The following is a 23,972-nucleotide window of genomic DNA, read 5'->3' on the forward strand; positions in this document are numbered from 1 at the left end:
TTAAAATAGCTTGAAATTTTTTTTAAAATAATTATACTGGAGCTAAACACAGTTACAGTGCCCTCAGGGTCTTTCTGATGGGGCTACAGACACCTGTGCCCATAATGCTCTGCCACGCCTCTGCTGCATGTTGACAGACCGTGATCGATCATTTCCTGTGAAGCTTTCCAAAACGACCATTAGCAATGTAGACACTCCTTAGTCGATAACACACATGAAAACTACAGAGCATGCTAACGGCAAGATTTCCCCTGGAGTCAAACCTGCTTTTCCTTTCCGGGCGAAAGTCAGCGCTCTCATTTCCCCGCGATAGTGTACAGCTGTTATAAAGCCACGTGAGGAGAGGAGAAGGGGGAGGAGAGGAGTGGGAGGGACAGCCCTTGGTCCAGGAGTGTGCTAGTGTGATCACCACCACTGTCAAAAATAGACCGGAGGACAGAGAGGGGTCTGGGGCTTCAACACCGAGGACACAGCGGACCTACCCAGGTTTTTATCACTTTGCTCCTTCTATTTCTTTCTAATCGTGTTTGAGCGAGCCAAAGTGATGACACGGTTTATACAGAGTGAGCTGTGAATCACTAGCTTCTGCTGCTGGGGTGCCGCAGAGGAAAGAATATAAATTGTTTAGACTGAGCGTTTTTCCTCTGACAGGACCCAGACATGGATGCGAAGGACGAGATGGAAATGCTGTCCGCAGCTAAAATCGAACAAAATGGAGATTTAGGGTAAACAGTTTAAATTCACTCTTCTTCACTTCACAAGTTTAGCTTAGATGGTTTAAACTGTAACAGTTTAACTTTAACCAGGATCTCAGTCACTCTTTTTGCCATTAAACTCAAAATGAATATCAAACATGTTGTTGATTTTATCAACAGAAAGGGCGATGACAGCAAGGATGGAAAGAAAAAGGGAGAAAAAGAACAGCAGATGCCCATGGTTGGCCCTATTGCTGTGGTAAGTTGAATTATTTGTGTAAAATAGAGTTCTTTGAGAGGATTTCGCAGTAAATAAAAGACTGAAAAATACAGACGCATCTATATGCCTTCAAAAGCGTGTCTAAAAACTATAAGCAACACAGATTATTTCTTCTTAGTTATTTCATGCGAATATCACCATTGAAAGTTTTTTTTTTAAAGGAGTAGATCATGTTATGTTATAGAGACTTGTTTGGGGTTGAGAGGTAAAGAGTGATTTTAAAAGTAATTTTATAAGACGTCAATAAGTTGTGGGGGGTATAAGATTAGCCTGCCAGTAATGGTGTATGTCTGTCTTTGTGTGTAATGTTGAAAGGGGAAGCAGGGAGGGAGGATGGGAGTGAGGCACATCCTCCTGTTGTTTGGGTGGACTTCACTAGACCCCTGCTGTGAAAATATAATAGCTCCTTAAAGTCTGAATTTTTTTAGTCTCAGTTTTGATCACATATTTCAACAGTCTCACACCCAGCATCATCGGGGGCTTTCTTGATTCATAGAAATTGATGCTTGCCCCGGTTTGTTGTATTCTGCTCACAATTTTTGTCTCTTTTTTTATTGTAGTTCAGGTTTGCAGACAACTTGGACAGAGTACTGATGTTTTTTGGGGCAATAATGGCCATGGTCAATGGCGTAATTCTTCCTGTCATGTGTATAGTGTTTGGCGACATGACAGACAGCTTCTTAAAGGACGCTGCATCCTATCCCAATATGAGCTTTATCAACACCAGCCATCCTAGTGAGTTCTCATTTACAGGCCTAGGTACACAAAAGTGATAATGAAATGTGTATTTAAAGAATGTAGCACCTTTTAACAATGTTTTCTGTTCTCCTTTGTCCTCAGATTTCACAAATATACTGTTCAACAGCACTTTAGAGGAGGATATGACTGAGTAGGTCTTTTCTTGACAAACGTATCAAATTAAACACAGATCTAAGGTCAGATTTTTCACAATACTTTGCTCTTTTATCAGGTATGCTATCTACTACTCCATTATGGGGTTCGTGGTGCTGGCGGCAGCCTACGTACAGGTCTCTTTTTGGACTGTGGCAGCAGGGCGGCAGGTCAAACGCATCCGCAGGTTGTTTTTCCACAGCATCATGAGGCAGGAAATCAGCTGGTTTGATGTCAACGAGACTGGAGAGCTCAACACACGTCTTACAGAGTGGGTGATGGGAAACTTACACATGCAACAAATTTATTAGACCACCTGTCTTAAAACGAAAAAACATAAACATTTTAGAAATCTTTTGCGAGCTTGTTTAAAACTAAAAATGTTATTGTTATTTATTTGGCAAATAACAAACTGAAACAACTAAATAGTCCTTTTTCACACATAATAACCAAAAAACTTAATATTTTGTATGGCCTCCTTTGGCCTTGATAACAGCTTGCATTCTTGCAGACATTGTTTGTATGTACTTTTCCACAGTCTCTTTTGTTATTGAGTTCCAAGTAGTTTCTAGCTGTTCCCACAGACTTGCTTTAGATGAAACTTTTGTGTCATCAATCTTTGAATCTACTAAATCCCAAATTTGTTCAATAGGATTCAAATCCGGACTTTGATTTGGCCAGTCCATCAGTTCCAGTACTCTAGATTCCTTTTTCTTGCTCAAATATTCTCTGCACAGCTTTGAAGTATGCTTGGGGTCATTGTCTTGTTGGTATATGAACCCACGACCAATCAGATTCAGTCCAGAAGGGATTCCATGATGTACTAAGATGGTGTGGTAGACGTTCTTGTTCATAATACCGTCCATTTTCACTAATTTGCCCACGCCGTATCCACAAATGGAACCCCATACCATAAAGGAATCTCCACCGTGTTTCACTGTGGGTGCAATACATCTGGCATCAAAACGTTATTCAGCTTTTCTGCAAACATAAACACGACGATGCTGACCAAAGAGTTCAAACTTGGACTTGTCTGTCCAGAGTACCTTCTTCCAGTCATCAACAGTCCAGTGTTTGTGCTTCCTGGCAAATCTGAGGCATTTCTGGATGTTTGCAGGCCTCAATAATGGCTTCTTAGCAGCTATTCTTCCCTTAAAGCCTTGTTCCGTCAGTCGTCTGCTTATGGTCATTCTGGAGACTTTCTCAGACTCTGATCTAGAAGCATTCATCTCTGCCTGAAGATCAGCAGTGATCTTCCTTCTGTCTCTAGTACTTCAAATCTTGAGGTTTCTGACATCTGCTTCAGTTAACTTTCGTTTCCTGCCTCTTCCTTGGCACATTTTGTAAGTACCAGTCTCGGCAATTGACTCCAAAGCATACTTGACCACACTGTGAGAACACTTTATGTCTTTCCCTATTTGTCCCAGAGACAATCCAGCATCATGAAGTGCTTTAATGCGGACTCTTTCATTTTCAGTGAGCTCTCCACATTTTACCATTTTGAACAGGAATGAGGAATTTCAAACTGAATTCACCTTTTTATACCCAAATTTGACCCGGCTCACTGGGCTTCTCTGAGAAGTCAGAAATTAATTGAGCATAACATTCAACCACTCAAAACAAATTTTTCTGTTCAGGAATGCAAGTAAATAACTATAATTTGACATATCAATCAAGAAATAATTATGTGCTTTACTATTTTTTCAGTTTTTTTGTAAATTAGTAAATTTGAAAATTCATGGATAACAATAACATAATAACATAACAACATAACATTATATTTTAGCATTAAAAATATCGTTTCGGTTAAAGAGCTTCTACATATTGGTGTATCAACCTTTGCAGAAACATAAAAAATGATTTTGGTAATTACCAATGCCGTTAATTTAGGGCAGCTGTGGCATAAACCTTACTTTTGGTGGTGGTCTAATAAATTTGATAAGCACTGTACTTTATCCATATTTAACCTTTTAATCTGTGTTGGATAGGTTTCTGAGGTGGTTAGGTGTATTTTATGAAGCAATGATTGACTAGGTACTTCACCTTGACAGCACTCTAAACATAAAGTACTTGAATGAACTAACAAATTTGAATGGTGCTAACTAATTTAACCTCATTTAATCACCTTTTAAACCTAATCCATGTTTACAGTGGTTTTTAGGAGAAATTTAGGAGGTCATTTATTTCTTAGTGGGTTATTTTGGGTGTATTTTACAGAACTTCTTTAATGTACTACTGACATGCTTAATCTTTTTATGGAGAAATGTACATTAAGAAAATGACAAACACAATCCTGAATCTTTAACCTATTAGATTATAGATGACATATGGACATTTCTAAATTTAGCAATAATTTTATCAAATTATTTCATCATTTTTTTGGCCACTTAAACCGTTAAATGCTCCTCAAAATTTCCGAGAGAGGTCTGGCTGCAGACGGTTCATCTGCGACACCATCTATCTATAATTTGCCAGTACAATTTATTCACAGTTTCAGTTTTTTTTTAAATTAAATTTTATTCATGAACAAAGTCTGGTAGTTACATTCATGAAATTACTACATTGCAAACATTGCAGACTAAAAACATTTCATACATAAAATAGAAAAAAGGTCAGTTCTAATCTAGGATTAAAATGCATAGACCTGTTTTAGAAGGAGTTACATAAACGGTGGCGCACTTTAGCTTCATTAGCTTTAGCTAGAGCTAACATAGCTATGCTAGCTACGTAATAAATATTACTACGTAAGCTATAGTAGCTAGGTTCGCTTTAGCAATATATATTTATTGTATTTTGTTATCCAATCCTTTTGTCTTATTTTAAAAATATTTTTATTTTTATTTCATTGAGTACGTAGTGGTGTGTGTCAGTCTAAATCTTTTTTCAAAATATTTTGCCAGTCACTTTCCCACTCTTTTATTTAGGACTTTGAACTACAAGTGAATCTGTTTGAAAGTTGCTTTAGAGCTTTTATTAATTTCCTGTTTTTTTTAAAGATTATTTTGTGGGCTTTTCAGCCTTATTTCAGAAAGGACAGCAGAAGAGACACAGGAAATAGGGGGGAGGACTGTAGCCTCTGCATATGGGTGCCTGCTTTGATAGGACATCTCACGAGAGTGACGAGAGTGAGAATGGGGAAAGACATGCACCAAACATGCGCAAAGACCGGGACCTGATTTCGTGACCAGTGCGTTAAGGACTATAGCCTCAGCTTATGGGTGCCTGCTCTACCCATGGAGCTACAGCAGAGCCAAACCAATTTATATGTCTGACAAATAGAAATAAACATTTTTCTGTGCATACATTTATGTTCTTAATGTTTGCCTTCACAGTGATGTGTATAAGATCCAAGAGGGTATCGGTGACAAGGCAGGGATGCTAATCCAGGCCTACACCACTTTCATTGCCTCCTTCATCATCGGCTTCAGCAAAGGTTGGAAACTCACCCTCGTCATCCTGGCTGTGAGCCCTGCGCTGGGCATCTCAGCTGCTCTGTTCAGTAAGGTAAAAGTCTGCCTGAAGTCATGTTTTAACAGAGGTCAGCTTGTGGGAACAGGTGTTTTTCAATAATATTTTGCCCTCTTCCTTGTCTGAACAGGTGCTGGCATCTTTCACAACTAAAGAGCAGACTGCGTATGCTAAAGCTGGAGCTGTGGCAGAGGAGGTGCTCTCTTCTATCAGGACGGTGTTTGCCTTCAGCGGTCAGAACAGAGAGATCCAGAGGTGAGAGTGTGAGCACGGACCAGCATCTCTACTATTATGTTTTCATCTGTTTGATTGGGCCTCCCTTTATTCATTAAGCGAAATCCTTATTCTACCCTTAATTTCTGCCAGATAAAAGTGACAGGGGAAAATAGTCCAAAGATATTCTTGAGTATGTGTGGGGTAAAGGAAGTGTCAGGAGTATGAATGAAAGCAGACTAATAGCCCTATATTGGAAATCCAGTATGATGTAACAGTCAGTTTAAGATGCCTTTTTATAAAAACAAAATGCTTTTTTTCTTTTTAGTGGAGCAAACCATGTTCAAGAAAATAGATGAAGGCCTGTAACGTGATCAGGCCTGAGGAAACGACTGTAACTGGATAAAACCCATAAAAACCTCACTGAATTGGATTAGTGTTTTCTACTGCTGGGGCATTTGTGGAAGACATGGGGCCATATTGTCACTGCAATCCAGTTTATCATTTATCCCCAACATACATGTGTTTGTATGTGTGTGATGTACCACAGATATAACAAGAACTTAGTGGATGCAAAGGACATGGGAGTAAAGAAAGCCATCTCTGCCAACATTGCCATGGGCTTCACCTTCCTGATGATCTACCTGTCTTATGCTCTGGCTTTCTGGTATGGCAGCACGCTCGTCCTGAGTGGGGAGTACACCATCGGATCTGTACTCACAGTGAGTAGACAGAGCTTAAATTCTTTTAATCATAAATACTAATGTTTACAGGTCAGCTAAAGCTCATGTGCCTTTGTTTGAAGGTGTTCTTCGTGGTGCTTATTGGAGCATTTGCCGTCGGGCAGACTTCTCCTAACATCCAAACCTTTGCCAGCGCCCGAGGAGCGGCACATAAAGTCTACAGCATTATTGATCATGTAAGGAGTACATTTTATTTTTGTTCCTGGCCAGCATGTAAAAGATTTCTAAATAGCTTTTGTGTCTTGCTGGACAGGTGTCAGTTTGTGTTAATGCACATGCACCTTTGTACTCTGGCCTCTCTGGGAGGCTGCTTTGATGAAGCCGACAACCTGGGGTGCGTAATAAGATGTTGGATTTTACTCTAATTGGGGCTCCTGCTGTTTGAATGAAGCCTGAAGCTCATTTGCTTGATATTGCTCAGCTTGGACTCCCCCTTTCTGGAACTTATTGGGAATTTGTGTGAGGTTAAAGGAGGTATTAGTTTTGCAAATGTTGCATCACTTTACCAAACTGTTAAATTAATTGGCATAGCTTTAGAAACATGCAGCATGACTGATTCAACTGAACACGTTATAGGATGATTTGAGGCAGGTTCTTAGACTATTAGTCACTACATTTACACTCTTAAATTAGCTCCTAAGCAAAGATACAGGATGCTGCATTCTTGGAAACTGTTGATTCAGTAGTACTTCTGTTTGCACCTGAATGGAAATTAGCATAAAAATGGCCTCAAGTAAAACTGTAAGAGTGTGGAATATCCTCCCAGGCGTTCCTTATTTTATCACATGCTCCAAACCGGAGGAAATGTCATCAGCGTCATAGCTCTCATGAACATGTACATGTCCAAATTATTTTTAGCTCTATCATATTTTCTCTGTATCCTGACATGCTTTTTTAATATTGTTTAACCTGCTGAAGCATGAGCTGCTTTTTGAGACTAACTTTTCTGTCTGTTCTGAAATACAAAGTGGTGAAGTCCCCAGAAGAAACACAAAAGAAACCCTTCATCAACCTCTCTCAGCGGCAAAGCAAAAGAGAAAAATAACAATGTGTGTGTTTAACAGCATCAAGAGAAGCAGTGAAAACACACAGGGGGGCTGTGGAAATAAACATTAGCCTTGTTAAATACGCTCACCCGAAACCTGCAGGGCTAACGGCCTTCCTCTCATTGTCTGTTGAGGTTTTGATAAGGATCACGTTCTCTATCTAACTGTGGACAAACCAGAGGAAGGCCAAGTTTTTGAAGTAAAAATAATGTTCAATCTTTTCTCAACAGCAACCAAACATCGACAGCTATTCAGAAGAAGGATTTAAGCCTGACTACATCAAGGGAGACATCGAGTTCAACAACATTCACTTCACGTACCCATCAAGGCCGGACGTCAAAGTATGATCCACATAGATTAAAAAAATACGATACTTAAATTTCTATCTTTAACCCTGCATTGTTTTCATCTATAGATATTAAATAACATGTCTTTGAGAGTGGCAAGTGGACAGACCATGGCCTTGGTGGGCAGCAGTGGCTGTGGTAAAAGCACCACGATCCAGCTGCTGCAGAGGTTCTACGATCCTCAGGAAGGATCTGTAAGTGATATCTGTGCATTTCTTAATCCAAAGACTCAAATTTAATCCCTGTTATTTTATCCAGTCGGCTTTGGTCAAGTGGTTTGGTCACTTCAGGACTTAACAGTACTTCTCCAAGTTAGAACTGGCTTTCTACAAACATTATCTGATTGTGATGGACAATTTTAAAGGAACTCTGCATGATCAGACAAATTCACCACATTGGATTGCTAATTGTATCTCTTGCATGTTTATTAAGCCAAAAAACTCACCAGATACCTGCATTTTGAGAATGCTTTAAAATAAAAACTTGAATTAACCAGGATTCCGCCATGTTTTGGTCCACACTGCACTGTGGGTAGTGTGGCATCATCAGGGTACAGCGGTCCTCTGCCTGTACTATTTCTATGCATTAGTCGCCCATGATCGCACTGTAAGTGAAGAGAAAATCATAAAGACCTTAGTGTCAGTGTAAATCAAAGTGAATGTAGTCATAGTGGCAAAAAGACAGCAAGTGGAGCTGATCTTATGGGGTCTAGAGATAAATAAAGAGAGAACCCACCTGGGAGTTGATGCTCTTACACCTTTAAGGTGCGCTGTTTACACGTGGTCTTATCCTCATCAAAAACTTGGAGCCCCATTGATCTTCAGTAGCCTTAAAAAAAGTAATAATGGCAACATACCACAAGCATGGTCTGTGTGCTGATTAACTCTGGTTTTTTTTTCTTTTTTTATATTTATACAGAGACTCACCGTATAAAACATGTTGTTAAGCATGTAAAAACAGTATTTGAAAGACGGACTGGTGTGATTCACGCCATCCAGAAATACTAATAGCTGGGATTTATCTAATGAGTCTCTGTATATGTATAAAAAGTCCTTTCTGTTCATATTTTTGGATGACGTGACTCACAAAATGCTTCATGTAACCTGGCTTATGTCCTCAGTGTTAGAATTTAGCAAAAATCGCCTCGTCCACCTTTTAAATTCTCTGTTTGTACATGGTAACATCATGTTTTGTAAGGCGAGTCTCTGTATACATTAGGGAAAAAAGAGGGAAAGGTCTGCTTAATTAACTCATGTTTCTGTGTCATCATTATTTCCTGTTTTTAAAGGCTATTGAAGGTGAATGGGTGTTCATGTTTTTAGTATGGCCAATAAGACCAGGTGATAACTGAGAGATTAGAATTATGAGGATCAGACCAGGTGTGCGTAACGGTACTTAAAGCCATACTGGTGTCAAAATCCAGGGCTTGTTGCTCACCCATCGAGGCCCTCTCTCTCTGCAGGCACTAATACAGACACCATATAATCAGCTCCACTCACTGTCTTTTTTCCTCTGACTACATCCACTTTGGTTTACACTAAGAGTAAGGTCTTCATGATTTTTCTCTTCTCTACCAGTGTGATCATGCTCATAATATAAAGATTTGATGGGCCACTAATGCATAAAAATAGAACATGCAGAGAACCGCTGAAGCCATGTGACGTCACACTATCCAGCAGTCTAAAACATGGCGGCCTTATGATGAGTTAATAATTTTAAATTTTGTCAAAATGCAGATATGTAGTGAGTTTTTTGTTCAATATTAAAATGAGAGATACATATATATATCCATTAAGATAACTTGCCTTATCATGTAGGGTTCCTTTGTTTGTTTGTTTTTTATTTCCTTTTCAAAAAAGGATTTCATGAATAAATGCATCAGAGCCTGAGATATTATGTTTATCAAAACTCGGCAGCAATTTAGCCACAATGTATCAACATTCAACATTAAAGAGCTTAAAGCTCCTGTGAGGAGGTTTTAGCTAGTTATAAAAGAGACTGAAACTGATAAAGCTTTGTCTGTTTGACAAACATAAGAAAAAAACACCACTGGAGCATGATTTTTTTATTTTTATATCATCATTATTAATGTCTTTACATGCTGCCACAGGGTAGGTGTCAGATGAGTTGATTAACTCTACGCTGCTCAAACAGTTTTTGTTAACATTTCAAAAGAAAAGATTCATTTGACTTTTAAAGAAAGCAGGATGAGACTTTTTACTTACACATGTGCAGGACAAATAAAAAAACAGATAAAAGATACTTCTTAGTCCACAGGGGGTGCAAAAATTTGACACTATGTCTTGCTTCTGCTTTTAGGTGTTAATTGATGGTCATGATATACGATCCCTTAACATTCGCTTCCTGAGAGAGATGATTGGCGTCGTGAGTCAGGAGCCCATCCTCTTCGCCACGACCATCGCTGAGAACATCAGATATGGGCGGCTTGACGTGACTCAGGAGGAGATTGAACAAGCTGCCAAAGAGGCTAACGCCTATGATTTCATCATGAATCTTCCTGATGTATGTTGCATTAATTTCTTAATGTCTTCGCTGCTTTCTAAGAACTTGTCCAGCACTTGCTAATACTGAGTTTCTTGTCATTGAGCAGAAGTTTGAGACGCTTGTTGGAGACAGAGGGACTCAGATGAGTGGAGGTCAAAAGCAGAGAATTGCAATTGCTCGAGCTCTTGTCCGCAATCCTAAAATTCTTCTTTTGGATGAAGCCACATCTGCTCTTGATGCAGAGAGTGAGACCATAGTGCAATCAGCTCTTGATAAGGTAGGAATGCACATTACTGTATGCGCCGCATTGTAACACTGATGTAGGGTTATTATAGTTAACTAAAGCTAGTTAACTAGATAGATAGTTAACTAGTTAACTAAAGCTAACTTAAAGCTAATTACATTTTAGTAAACTTAAAGGAATATAAACAAAAACTATTAAAAATAGTTTTTTGTGCTTAGAAATCTAACTAAAACAAAATAAAATCTCCTTAATTTTAGTCTTTGACGCTAGTATAGTGACTGACATGTACACCACAGCCTTGAGAGTGTAAAATGACTTGATTTGAAAGAAGACTTCACACTATGGTTAATTTTAGGTTGTGAGTTGTGTTTAAATATCAATTTAAATGAATAAAGTATAAGTGAGGAGTAGCCTGTTAGTCTTTTCCAAAATTGCATGTTTACTTTTTCTGACTGTTTTGGGTCTAACCCCTGACAGTTCCCCTTATTGCTGAAAAAAACGAAAACTAATAAAAAACTAAACAAAAACAAGAAACTTTTGCAAAATAAAAAACAAACTAAATTGACAAAACAGCAGTAAAACTAATAAAAACTGAACTGAAATTTCAAAAATAGTTAAAAACTGAAAATAAAAACGAAGGAAAAAATCCAAAAGTATTATCGTTTTTTAAATTATTTTTTATTGTCCAATGATACAGTCTCCACACTTACAGGCAAGAAAACAGAATGATACACCATCAAAAGACCATGCAAAATTAAACATTCTAACAACCTTGTGTACCTTAATCCAAATTCTAGGTCTTTGTCATATCTGTTGACATGCATTTTTTTTGGACACTTTCTTGGCTACTCAGAGGAGCCAGGAAAAGGTTAACTATATACATCAAGAGAGAAAGTGATACAGAAAAAGAAAATAGAAATAATAATGAAACGAAAAAGAATAAATGATAATAATATAATCCATATAAACAAAAGTAGCAGTTTTCGTTTTTCAATTTGCAAATGACAACAACGATGAATTAAGGAGAAGAAGAAAAAAGAGACATGATCAGTGAAAAACTGATGAAACCAGCACTGTGCAGTGTTCATAAAATCAGGTCTCAGAGGTTTAACTTATCACAATGAAATTTAAACTTTTCCAGTTTTAAATTAACAGAAAAAGTAATCTTTTCCATCTTGTAAACCTCCTAGTCACATCTATCTAGTTACTGATTGTATGTTCAACAGGTGTTATCCATCTTTTGGTAAGAGCCTTCTTACCTGCTGTCAACAAAACAGCTATCAGATAATTATCAATACCTTTTATTTCAGAGGAGATATAATTAAGATATATGGTTTTGAAATCAAAGGTATTTTGGCCTTCAAAATGTCTTGTATTGCTGTATGTATTTCTTTCCAGTATTTCTGTATGTTTTGGCATTCCCAAAAAATATGAAAAGGAGTTGCATTTCCTCCAACATTGAGAGCTGCTATTGTCCTATTTTGCTTTCATATGTGGAGTGATAATACCTGCCATTCTTTGTCTGTTTTCCTCAGAGTACTTTCTTTCTTCCATCTTTCTTTTATGTAGTTTGTGGAGTTAGTGTTCAGGTTCTGATGGCTTTTATATAACTGAGAAATAATACCTCTTCAGTATTATAATCTTGTTGAGACATTATGCTGTCAGGCTAGGAAAAAGCCACTGAAATACACTTCAAAAAAATGTTTTATCACTCTGGTTCCTTTTCAGTCATGACTTTGGTTTTTCTAATGTTCAGGCACAAATATCATTGACCTCCGATTAATAGCCAGGTTGTTTATTTACATACATCTATAAAAGACCACTTTCTCATGGAGTACTTCATGACACAACTTTGTGTGCAGGTCAGACTGGGTCGTACCACCATAGTTGTAGCCCACCGCCTCTCAACAATCAGAAACGCAGACGTAATTGCTGGCTTCCAGAAAGGTGAAATTGTGGAGCTGGGGTCTCACAGTGATCTGATGGAAAGACAAGGAGTCTACCACACTCTGGTAACCATGCAGGTAATGTACACAACCATTTGACACAGTGTTGGGTTGGACTGGGACTTCACAGCAGGTTTTTTATTTCCATCTGGTGAGTCATTGATATGTTGTTACTCTGCTTCTCAGACTTTTCAGAAAGAAGAGGAGGGTCCAGAATCAGAGTTGTCTGCGGATGAGAAGAGCCCGTTAAAGAAATCTGTGTCACAGTCGTCTTTGTTCAGGAGGAAATCGACGAGAGGCTCATCCTTCACCCCCTCAGAGGGAGACAAAGAGGAGTTGAAAAAGTTAGCAACAGACAAGGCAGAAGAGGTGAGCTGTGGTGCAGCACAGATTGAGAGACTGAGGGTATCGGTCAACAATTAGAAGCCTCATGAGTAAAAGGTCTTACCAACTTCAATGCAAAATCTTGTATTTTTGCAAGTTGCTTTGTCTTATTTCTGATCAAAATATGTAGTTACACTTATTTAATTCATCCTGGTAAACACTTTGTTTTGATATATTACTCAAAAAAGGCTTGGATTGCTTGTAATAAGAAAAAATATCTACCAATGAGGCAAACAGATTTTATATATCGAGTGTCTTAGTTGCGATAGTTGGTCCTTCTCCTTATGTATGTAGTATGTTAAAAAACTCTGCAAATTAACTATGTACTCAAGCTCTAGCATTGTCTAGTAACTGAATATCTTGGCTAATAAAAACAGAAGAGAACTGGGATGTAACTGAGCTCTTTTTCCTCTTTGAGCAGGATGAAAATATTCCCCCCGTATCATTCTTACAAGTAATGCGTATCAACCTTCCTGAGTGGCCATATATTGTGGTTGGAATCTTCTGTGCCATCATCAATGGAGCTCTGCAGCCACTGTTTGCTGTCCTCTTCTCAAAGATCATCACCGTACGCTCTTCTTTCCATTTATTTGACTCAGAAGTTAATTTAATAGTTCACAAAATTAAAGTGTTGGCCCGATATTGTGAACGGATAGAAATCAAAATGTTAATGTCTCTGCTCAGGTGTTTGCAGAGCCCAATAAGGATGTGGTCAGGGAGAGATCTGAATTCTTTTCTCTGATGTTTGTCGCTATTGGAGGAGTATCCTTCGTCACGATGTTTCTACAGGTATTTTTTTGTATTACAAAGGGCTGAATAAGAAGTTTTACACACAGATGGTTTGTGTGTTTCAGCATGAACAAATGCAGATTTTGTGACTTGTCTTTTCTCTACTTATTTTGAACAGGGTTTCTGTTTTGGTAAATCTGGAGAGATTCTGACCCTGAAACTCAGGCTTAAAGCTTTCACCTCCATGATGAGACAGGTAAGTGCTGCAAGCTAAGAAACTGCAATTTAATACAACTAATAGGGAATTACATTTCTTTTGTTACTTTAAAAAAGGAGAGGGGTGTAAATAAAAAAGAAGGGAAAAATAGGTTCATGTGATATATTACTACCAAGTGGCAACCCCTACGCTTTAAAAATGAAGCTAATGCTGAAAAGCAGCAACTGCTATAACAGAGAGATTTGTACCAGAAAACAGTAAGTTTCCCGACTAAAATAATACGAAGAAGAAGAAGAAGAAGAAGAGGGAAAAGGAAAAGTGAGATGACACATGGGAAAACAAACCTTTTGCTGCTTTTAGACCCAGGCATAGTCTGACAGTTAAGGGTTCATCTGGCTGCTCTAATGGACCTGTACAACCCTACATGAAACCTTATCATGGTCTTAATCTATTATTTAGTTAACGTTCTTCTCCTTTCATGTTTACAGCATCTTTTATTTCCAATATTTATAGAATATTTACATACCAGTTTCTATACAGATTTTAAATGTATGGTTCAGATTTTGGGTCCCCTATATTAAAATGTTACCCTTTTTTAAATTGTTGATATGTATTGAAAATATTTTATTTAGTAAATATATGTATCATTCATTCTGGGTTTTTTATGACCAAAATAACCTTTTTTGTCCTATTGTCATGTAGGACCTTGGCTGGTATGATGACCCAAAAAATAGTGTTGGAGCACTAACAACAAGATTGGCAACAGACGCTGCACAAGTACAAGGGGTGAGTCTAAAACACAGAAACCACAAACAAAGCCATTTTTTTAGAACAAATTTGTGATCAAGTTGTCTGCTTTATCCCCTTCTTGACCTAACTTCAGGCCACAGGAGTGCGAATGGCCTCTCTGACGCAGAACTTCGCTAACATGGGCACTGGTATCATCATCTCTTTGGTGTATGGCTGGGAGCTGACCCTTCTTATCCTGGCTGTGGTGCCAATCATAGCGATGGCTGGAGCTTTAGAGATGCAGCTTCTCGCCGGACATGCTGCTGAAGACAAAAAAGAGCTGGAGAAGGCTGGAAAGGTAGGAAGTGATGGCGTTATATGCCAAATAGGACTGTTATGATAACAGAATTTTAAAGTTTAATATAACTCTTAAAAATCAAAGAAGAGTGGTATTAAAATCTCTTTAGCATTATTGGGTAATTTATTGGAGGCATCTTCCTGGACACCATCTAAATTGTACATAAACGCTTGATACTCTCTGGTGTGGAAACCACACACCTGTCTTATGAAATAGATGAAGAATTATATTATTATAAGTTTTATTTTTGGTATAGTCTTTAGAATTACAAGGACATGTGTTTCAAAATGGGGGTATCCAAAGAAGATCAAAGCAACAATAACTTTTACAACCTTAGAACCAAAGTAAGGCTCTATGGTTATGGCTTTAGGTCTTGTCAAAGATGACACTGTCTCAGCAACAATAAACCACAGTCCCTATCTATATGAATAAATGAATAAGGCAGAAAATGATTTGTGAAAAGGACTTTGTGATAGAGGTTTTTTTAAATTACTTTTTTGTTTGTTTTGTTGTCTGTACAGATTGCCACAGAGGCTATTGAGAATATCCGTACAGTTGCCTCTCTCACCAGAGAACCCAAGTTTGAGTCTTTGTATCAGGAAAACCTTGTAGTGCCATACAAGTAAGAAATGCAATGCTAATAATAGACTCCATGGAATAAATGAACAAATATGAAGTGTATATTTTGAGTGGCACTCTACCTCTGATTCACACCACTTTGTCTCACCTTCTCCACACAGGAGTGCTCATAAAAAGGCCCATGTATATGGTCTCACATACTCCTTCTCTCAGGCTATGATCTATTTCACGTACGCAGGCTGTTTCCGCTTTGGAGCTTGGCTCATTAAAGAAGGAAGGATGGATGTTGAGGGGGTCTTCCTGTGAGTAAACACACAGCGTTATTTTCTACACACAAGGCAATCAACACCAAGTAGTTTTGGATGGTAGAGATATTGTCCCACAGCAGGACACATCAGAACCAAGCATTTTTACTGTAATGAGAGGTTGTTTAAATAGCTTTTAATCATTACCTCAGCCTGTAGTAGTTGAAGGGTGGCTGTAAAGGCTAAGCTCCAAACCCAGAGCACATAGCCACAGAGGGCACCTGCGCTTTGTTGACGTAATGATCGCATACACGTGTTTCAGGTGGCTTTCATAACTCAGAGTGTCATTGTAGGAGGGAGCCATTGTCTTTATTGTTATTACAACTGCTGCAAGAAAGGGAAGTCCAAAGCTCACTGCACCTGCAGTCCCTGAAGGGCATAAAACTATAAAACACAGAAATATTAACTCCTAACCCCCTTGAAACACATGGTGTAAAACCTTCTACAGTCATGTAAAAAAAAAAAAAAGGATTCAACATGGTAAACAAAAAATAAAAACAGAGCTTGCCGTGGGATTTCTCTAGTAAATTTTGGAGGATACAGATATATGAAAGAGCACATTAGAAATAAAAAAAAACTGTTATGAAATGTTACCAGTGTGTAAACACAAACATACAGACTAGCCATGTTAGCAATTTTGTGGCTATGTACAGCATCATAGTAGTGCATCTAACTAAATGCTAACGTAAGCTTGCTAACATTAACAACAAGCTGACTCTCTGATTTAAAAAGGTTAATGTTTGAATGTTCACTTCTTATTTTTTCCTCCAGTATAAGGACGAAAGATCTTTATTTACAATAAATACCTTGGTTTATGATATGAAAAGTTCTTTGAGTGTTAGTATAATGTACTTAGTTAGTGTTGAAGCTAATAAAAACATGTTACCTTGCTAACAACAGTGTTGATTTTGATGACAAAAAGTGATTAAAAATGTTCGTGGACTACCTTTTTTCCATGAGGAAGACAAGACTGAGACTAGTTAAAAATAAATCTTTTATGCTAAAAACTCTGACAAAAAGTGAGTTTAGTTTTTTTTTTTCCAAATGAACTAAAACAAGACTAAAATGTTAGTTCTGAACTGTTGTATGTCAGTATTCAGTGTATTTTAAAGTAATTAAAGTATTGATAGTTCATTAATATATGTGTTTACATTCATATTGCTTTTACAATATGGCTAGTGGAATTACTTCAAAGAAAATACTTGTTATGACAAGTAAAGACTAAAATTTAAGGATTTTTATTGATTAAGTGTAGACGAAAATGTTTTTAGTATTTGTTATAAAAACACTATATATATAAAAAAAAACGTTTTTTAAACATATAGACAGTATATGTACATTTGAATGCAAAAATGAATACTGTAAACAAATATAGGTCTCAGTAGGAAAAGTTGTTGAAGTGCAAAAAAAATGTAAATATAAATCTACCAATAAAGATATGAACAGACGTATATGAAATCGGCTTGGTAAAATTGGCGTCATAGCATTTCTTATTAGCTTTCACACTATTCAATAGCTTTTGTAGGCTAAACCAACACCTTTTGTGCCTTTTTTTGCTATCAACCAAAGGGTTAGAATTAGGAAGTTCTAACCTGATAAAGGAGGAAAAAAGAGAAAGAGTGAGTCTGTGAGAGAAAAGAAAATTACCCTAAAGCCCGCCTCATGTCTGATCCTGCTTCTGCTGGTGAGGCTTTCACATCGGGCACGAGTTTGCTGCGTGTCAGCTGAATCTCCCTGCTCTCAAAGCCCTGTCCCTCTTCATAAGTTTTGCCTCAATAAACCCCCCTACAAGCTACTTAATTCAGTGTATAGTGGAAGTGTCAGGAACTATTCAAAACAAAAGAATTCTGTACAAGTGAACAGAGTTTCTCTACAGAAATGCTAAACAGGGCTTTTACTTTGAAAAGTAGAAGCCAGAAAAGCACTTGCTGTGTTTAACTTTCCTGTGACATATTCTACCAGTGTGGAGACACAAAGCTTCACTAATAGTAGATATTTAGAGAACAACTTTAAAAGTTTTATTCATATTTTATCTCATGTTACTACTTCATAAGTAAGAAATATTTGTAGTTGGAGAACAAGGGGCAAGATGCAAGTTCATGCAAGATGCAGAAGCCCATACGTTTCATTTAACTGTTTTCAGTGATAACAAGTTACTTTTACAGTTGTTTTCTTGAGAAAACCAGGGTTGTAACTCAAGATAATGAGATATTCAAGTCAAGATCTCATGAAACAACTGAAATGTGCTTGTTATCATGGGTAGATTGATTAAGATAACGTGTATGTTTGTCCTCCTTTGTCAGCTTCAATAGTTCATGTCCAATGAGTAGAAAAATATATTTTTTGTTAGATTAGCTGATTTAATCTTCCATGAATCCTTATGTTTGAATGTCAAACTTATGTGCGTTAAATCTCCCATCCCAGCGTCATTTCTGCAGTCCTGTATGGTGCCATGGCTGTCGGAGAGGTCAACTCTTTCGCTCCAAACTATGCTAAGGCTAAATTATCAGCAGCCCACCTCATGTTCCTGATAAACAGAGAGCCTGCCATCGACAATCTGTCAGAGGCGGGAGAGTCACCGGTATGTAACACACATTGCCTGACACATCATAACAGCTTTTTACACACATGCTAACATTTCACCACTCTGCTTTAATTACTCTTTAAACTCCAGGACAAATTTGATGGTAATGTCAAGTTCAGTCATGTCAAGTTCAACTACCCGTCACGGCCTGATGTGCCCATTCTGCAAGGCCTTAACCTGAGGGTGAAAAAGGGGGAGACTTTGGCTTTGGTGGGGAGCAGTGGCTGTGGGAAAAGCACTACCATTCAGCTGCTGGAGAGGTTCTACGACCCCAGAGAAGGCCAAGTGGTAAGACGGCTTAAACACACACTGTGCCTCTTCACCCACTACCAGTTAGCTAATGGTTAGCTAGCAATTGTATTTATGATGGCTTTTACAGCACTAAACTGACAAGACAGGGACCTGAAGACAGTGAGAGGCCTGTGTAGCATGTGTGGTGTTATCTTTACTACACGAACCATCGCATTTTATCTTGATGGGATTCATAAAATTGCTGACAACCTGTGAGGGTGGAAGCTATAACACTTATTTATATCTCATGCTCTTTTATTTTATCACAAGGTCAAGCCTAAAAATGCAGTCATTTTAAAAACAGATGTATCCACCAGTGTCATTTATTACCTTGTTGTCTTAATTTAGAGGTAGCAGTCAATATTTCTATATAAAGAATGACTCATCATGCAGCTTGTATACAGTAGATGGATCGATTGAATCAACAAAGAAACCCGTTATTATCATCAGACTGTGGTTCTCTTGCCTCACTGGTGTATTTTGGAATAAGAGACAAGCTGGAGAATATAGCAGATGAAGTACTTGTGAAATGGTCAGATATTTCCCTCTGTGGTTGGCGGCAGTCTTCTTCTCCTTCAACATTAATTGTGCTACCATTTCCTCTTTCAGGCGATAGATGATGTGAACATAAAAGCGCTGAACATCAACTGGCTGAGATCTCAAATAGGCATCGTATCCCAGGAGCCTGTGCTGTTCGACTGCACCTTAGCCGAAAACATTGCTTATGGAGACAACAGCCGTGTTCCCTCCATGGAGGAGATAGAGGCAGCTGCAAAAGCTGCAAACATTCACAGCTTCATAGAAGAGCTGCCTCAGGTAACTGCTGTGATGTCATCATGTGTCAGACATATTTTGGGTAGAAGTTGCAGAAATTGTTCAATTGGTTTTATTAGGGAAAAATAGTACAACAGCATTTATGGGTGAGGATTTGAATTGTTTATTTTATGTGAACATGTTATCTGTAGAACATCAAAAGGGTTATCGAAACCTCGCTGATAAACACTTTGGCTGTGGTGTCTGATTGCACCAAGAATTACATAACTCAACTGGGATTTTTTAAAAGTACACTAGCAGATTTTTAACAACATTTGGTTTAAGATCACTGAGGTATTCAATTACTTTTACAGTGCCTATAAAAAGTATTCACCCCCTTGGATGTTTTATTCTTTTATTGATTTTATAAATCAAGTACGATCAATATAGTTTGGTTTTTTTAACAAGAAAAAAAACTTTTTAATGACAAAAGTGATCACATAAAACAGTAGTGTCAATTAACTTTTAAGCTAATATCTGCCAATACCGATATCATGCCAATAATGTCTTGCCTCCCTTATTTCAACTCACTCTTAACTATTAATCATCAGCTTTGATCTGTAACAACAAATTATTGAAGCCAAAAGCAGATATTGCCCCCTGCTGGTAAAAAGGTAGATCTGTTTAACATAAATTGTTCATGTTTGTATTGATGTTTATTTGTACTGTGAGAAACTGTTACATCCCCAGAATCCTGTCTTTCTAAGAATCTGTAAGGTTATCAGATCACTTATTTAGAAGAAACTGTTAGATATGAAAACAGTGAGGGTTGAAGCTTTTTGGTTCTTCCACTTATTTTCACAATATAACAATATTGATAACAATACACCTCCTTCCTTTCTCCCTGTTGCGAGCAGAAGTATGGCACTCAGGCAGGTGATAAGGGAACGCAGTTGTCAGGTGGGCAGAAGCAGAGAATTGCTATCGCCCGAGCCATCCTCCGCAACCCCAAACTGCTGCTGCTGGACGAGGCGACTTCTGCCCTGGACACAGAGAGTGAGAAGGTGAGTTTTTCTCTATCCAGCACCAACAGGTATCAAGAGTCAAATCTTATTGAACAAGACAGTTAAACACATAGGCAAAAATGGGAGATTTTGCTCGGGAAATTTACATGAGGAAAAATGAGTGCCAAGAAGAAAATTAGTCAGGTTATACCTTAAAGATTAGCACGAGAGCAGTCCTCATTTATAAATTTATTTTCACGAGTGTTACAAATAAGGACAAACATTTAAAAGCCAGATTCCTCTAATTGAAGTTGGTTGTTTCTTCCATGCAGTAGTTGAAACAAAATTAATCTAACCCCAATTAATCAACATTAATGACTAAAGATATGATAAAAAGCACATTTTAACCAGAATTTCTATATATTTTTTAAATAAATATGGAGCAAACAGTTTCTCTTGGGTTTTTTTGGTCAGTAAAAATGTAATACTTTGGGGTGCAGCTGGTCAAGCTATTAGGTTGCACCCTGTGTACACAGGGAACCAGGTTCAAGTCTGGCATGTGGCTCCTTTCCTACATGTCATTCCCCACTCTTTCTGACTCTGCTCAAGACAGTCTGACTGCAGCCTTAAACTAAAATTTGGAATTAAACTTATGTTAAGGGTTAGGGTAAGGTAACAGTTAGGGTACCAAAAGATAAAAGTAAAAACCTGACCTGCAATATTTGAGAACAACATGTTAACTAAAGTAAACAGGAAGAAAGCTCATCCTCCATGAAAACATTCCAATGCAGCCAGCATAGCTTATACATACAATAATAACTTTATTTATCCCCGAAGGGAAATTCATTTAAATATATAGCTTTGTTAGCTGTGTAAGCTACGTAGGTAATGTAGCTACCTAGCTAACAAGCAGCAAAAGCTAAGTTCACAAAGCAGCCAAGTAAGCTACATATGTATGTTATCTGTGTAGCCACACAGATTCGCTAAAGCTCGCAGAGTTACGTAGCTAACGTAGCTAAAGCATAGCCCACTATGTAGGTATGTTATCCATGTAGCTACCATAGCTGTAACTACGTTTGCTAAAGCTCACACTGCTGAAGCAAATTTAGCTAGTAACGTTAATTATGCAGCTAGAGTTGCAATGCCAGCTTTAGCTAAAGCTAACAAAGCTAAAGAGAGCCACCGTTTGTCTAACTACTACCAAAACAGGTTTATACATAATTTAATCCGGGATAAGACCACTGACTTTTTTCTCTGTGGCTTTGTCTTAAATGTTTGCAATGTGGTTATTTCATAATTGTAGCTGCCAGACTTTGTTTATAATTAATGCTATATTAAAAAAAAAAAAAACTGTAAATATGTTGTCCAAAGCCCAAATGAAAAATAAATAAGATGTTAGACTTTTTTTTATTTTTGATTTCTAGTTTTGGGAAAATTCTTTGAACATTATCAATAACATGAAAACTTAAAATATAGTTCTAATTAGGACTGTTTTTATAAAGAGTATAGTCAGTGTTCATTAGGAGTGAGAATTAAAAAAGTAAAAGAAAAAGTAAAAGAATAAAAAAGCTGAAATGTAAAAATTAAGAAAGAAATTGGATATTTAAATATTAATTTAAAATCTATCAGCATTCCTAGGAGTGTTTTAAATGACCTAAGCTCATATGGGGGGTGATTGTGTTTTTTTAAAGGTGGTGCAGGAAGCATTAGACAAGGCCAGGCAGGGCAGGACGTGTATCATTGTGGCCCATCGCTTGTCCACCATCCAAAATGCCGACCGCATCGCCGTCTTCCAGGGAGGAGTGGTGGTCGAACAGGGAACACATCAACAGCTGCTAGCCAAGAAGGGAGTCTACCACATGCTGGTCACCACACAGATGGGCCACCGGCAAGAATAGGGAGAATACATCATTTAATTTTGATATCCAGAGGGTGTGAATTCAACATGCACGCCTTACCATCATCCACTTCCTGCTTCCAAACATAAAAATCTGACCAGATATGACCTTGACGCTGCAGTGGACTTCTTGTGACTGTGATAAAATACCAAAGTCTCACTTCTGTACTGCTGATTGTAAGTTGCAGTGTTGCCTTGTGGCAAGTCAAAGCATCTGCTTTAAAAAAAGTACTGTATCCTTCAAGGTTTTTGTTCTTTTGTAAAGAGATGCATTTAAGTTTGTGCCTTGAATGCTGGGAATCCATTATGGCCAGTTCTCCTTTCTCTGGAGCTTCTTAATGCCAACAAGCCTTTGCTGCTGATTTTTGCTGCCAACTGAAAGCAGTGTAGAGCCAAATTCAAGGGATTTAGTTAACAATACACTGGATTTTTTTTCTGTATCTTAGCTATAACTCTGACAATGGGATAACTGTCACATATAAGTTGTTCTACTTTTGTATGTATTTTGCAGATTCTTTGATAATTTATTGATTGTTATGATGCAGTTTATCTTGTCCAGATATAAGTATATCAAAAGTGCCTGAAAAATTGAACCCAGAAAATGTTTTCTATAAACATGGCTGTGTAGGTTGTAAGTTTGTTCTCACACTTTTGCTGTAATCACTGTTTTTCCTTTTTTTTTTTCAACAAATGCACAGAATAACTCAACAAGATATGCTATTAATGATTAAAGTTTTATATACAGTTTTTGAGCCACCACATTGTGTTCAAGTTATTTTATTTGTTGAATTGGACAAAACTACAAAATCAATAACATTCTTTCACCATTATGTCCACACAACTTTACTTGATTTTCCTGAATCACACTATTTTATCATGATCAGACATGATTAACACTTGTTAATTGTTTATGTTAAGGGATAATAGTCTTATTCAGATTTTTCATCAAAAAAGTCAACAAAAAGGAGATTACAGGCTGTTTAAGGCTTAAAATGCAGAGAAAATGGCCCACAGTGGTGTGTGAACCTCAGTAGGAAGATAACAGTCCTGAACTCATCATACCAGCGTTGAAATACCCCTTATTAAGCTGCATCTCAAATTAATCATGGACATCTACACTCCTACAGAAGCCTTTAAAAGACATGCAAACCTGCAACTTGTAAAATGACCTTATTAACCCTTGTTACCAAAAGATAAATAAGTCAAGAACTTGAGTAAACTATAGTTTTAATTGGAAAACGCTCAAATAAAATGTGTGAATGTTGTAGTTGGGCTTCTGTAAAAAATGTTCTGTGCAAGTTTTTACTAAAACAGACTTCAGAAATTGTAAAGCTGGCCTTGAACAAGCATATGGCTCTTGGACTTTTTAGTTTTAAACACCGATCTCAAAAATATGAAGATGAGTCACTTTAATTGGCCTTCAGTCAAAGTCTTTTATATGGTTTTAACATGGAATGCCTTTTGTTTTCACAGAAAGAAATCTTAACATTCAGAGCAGCCAGAAATTATTTCCCTCGGTCCTTAACTTCACCGTAGCTTTAAAGGATTAATACTGTCTGGTTTAAAATTATACATTCTCAGTAAAGAAAACGTTTTCTACAATCATGGAGATCAGGAAAATATATACAGCTAAAAGAAAAAATAAGAGCTTATTTTATTATCACTCTGAGAAACAGAGCATTTGACTCTTCATTCTGTACTCTCAGTTAACATTTTTTAAAGCCTAAACCCAGTGGATATCTCCTAAAGGCACTGATTCGCTAT

General features: G+C 37.5%; 1 protein-coding gene across 1 annotated transcript; it reads left to right on the top strand.

Moving 5' to 3' along the window:
- Window positions 1–377: 377 nt before the first annotated feature.
- On the top strand, window positions 378–22,357 carry abcb4 (ATP-binding cassette, sub-family B (MDR/TAP), member 4). Its single transcript, XM_041793112.1, has 28 exons — window positions 378–486; window positions 652–725; window positions 876–954; window positions 1,536–1,710; window positions 1,816–1,864; window positions 1,946–2,137; window positions 5,199–5,370; window positions 5,465–5,589; window positions 6,098–6,269; window positions 6,353–6,466; window positions 7,567–7,677; window positions 7,752–7,877; window positions 10,003–10,206; window positions 10,295–10,465; window positions 12,295–12,456; window positions 12,565–12,747; window positions 13,184–13,330; window positions 13,447–13,551; window positions 13,670–13,747; window positions 14,411–14,494; window positions 14,592–14,795; window positions 15,317–15,417; window positions 15,536–15,676; window positions 18,104–18,260; window positions 18,354–18,551; window positions 19,164–19,370; window positions 20,225–20,371; window positions 22,003–22,357. Exons 2-28 carry the CDS (start codon window positions 661–663, stop codon window positions 22,207–22,209), a joined length of 3,876 nt encoding a protein of 1,291 aa, XP_041649046.1. The 5' UTR covers window positions 378–486; window positions 652–660; the 3' UTR covers window positions 22,210–22,357.
- Window positions 22,358–23,972: the final 1,615 nt, after the last annotated feature.

The sequence above is a fragment of the Cheilinus undulatus genome, linkage group 8 (assembly GCF_018320785.1).
Source record: "Cheilinus undulatus linkage group 8, ASM1832078v1, whole genome shotgun sequence".
NCBI classification, from domain to species: Eukaryota; Metazoa; Chordata; class Actinopteri; order Labriformes; family Labridae; genus Cheilinus; species Cheilinus undulatus.

Bases quoted from the DNA above. Each gene is read 5' to 3' on its own strand.
- abcb4 (XM_041793112.1), top strand. From the start codon at position 661: ATGGATGCGAAGGACGAGATGGAAATGCTGTCCGCAGCTAAAATCGAA. The intron at 13,331-13,446 runs GTACGCTCTTCT...GTCTCTGCTCAG, and splicing joins TCTTCTCAAAGATCATCACC to GTGTTTGCAGAGCCCAATAA. The intron at 15,677-18,103 runs GTGAGTAAACAC...CTCCCATCCCAG, and splicing joins GATGTTGAGGGGGTCTTCCT to CGTCATTTCTGCAGTCCTGT.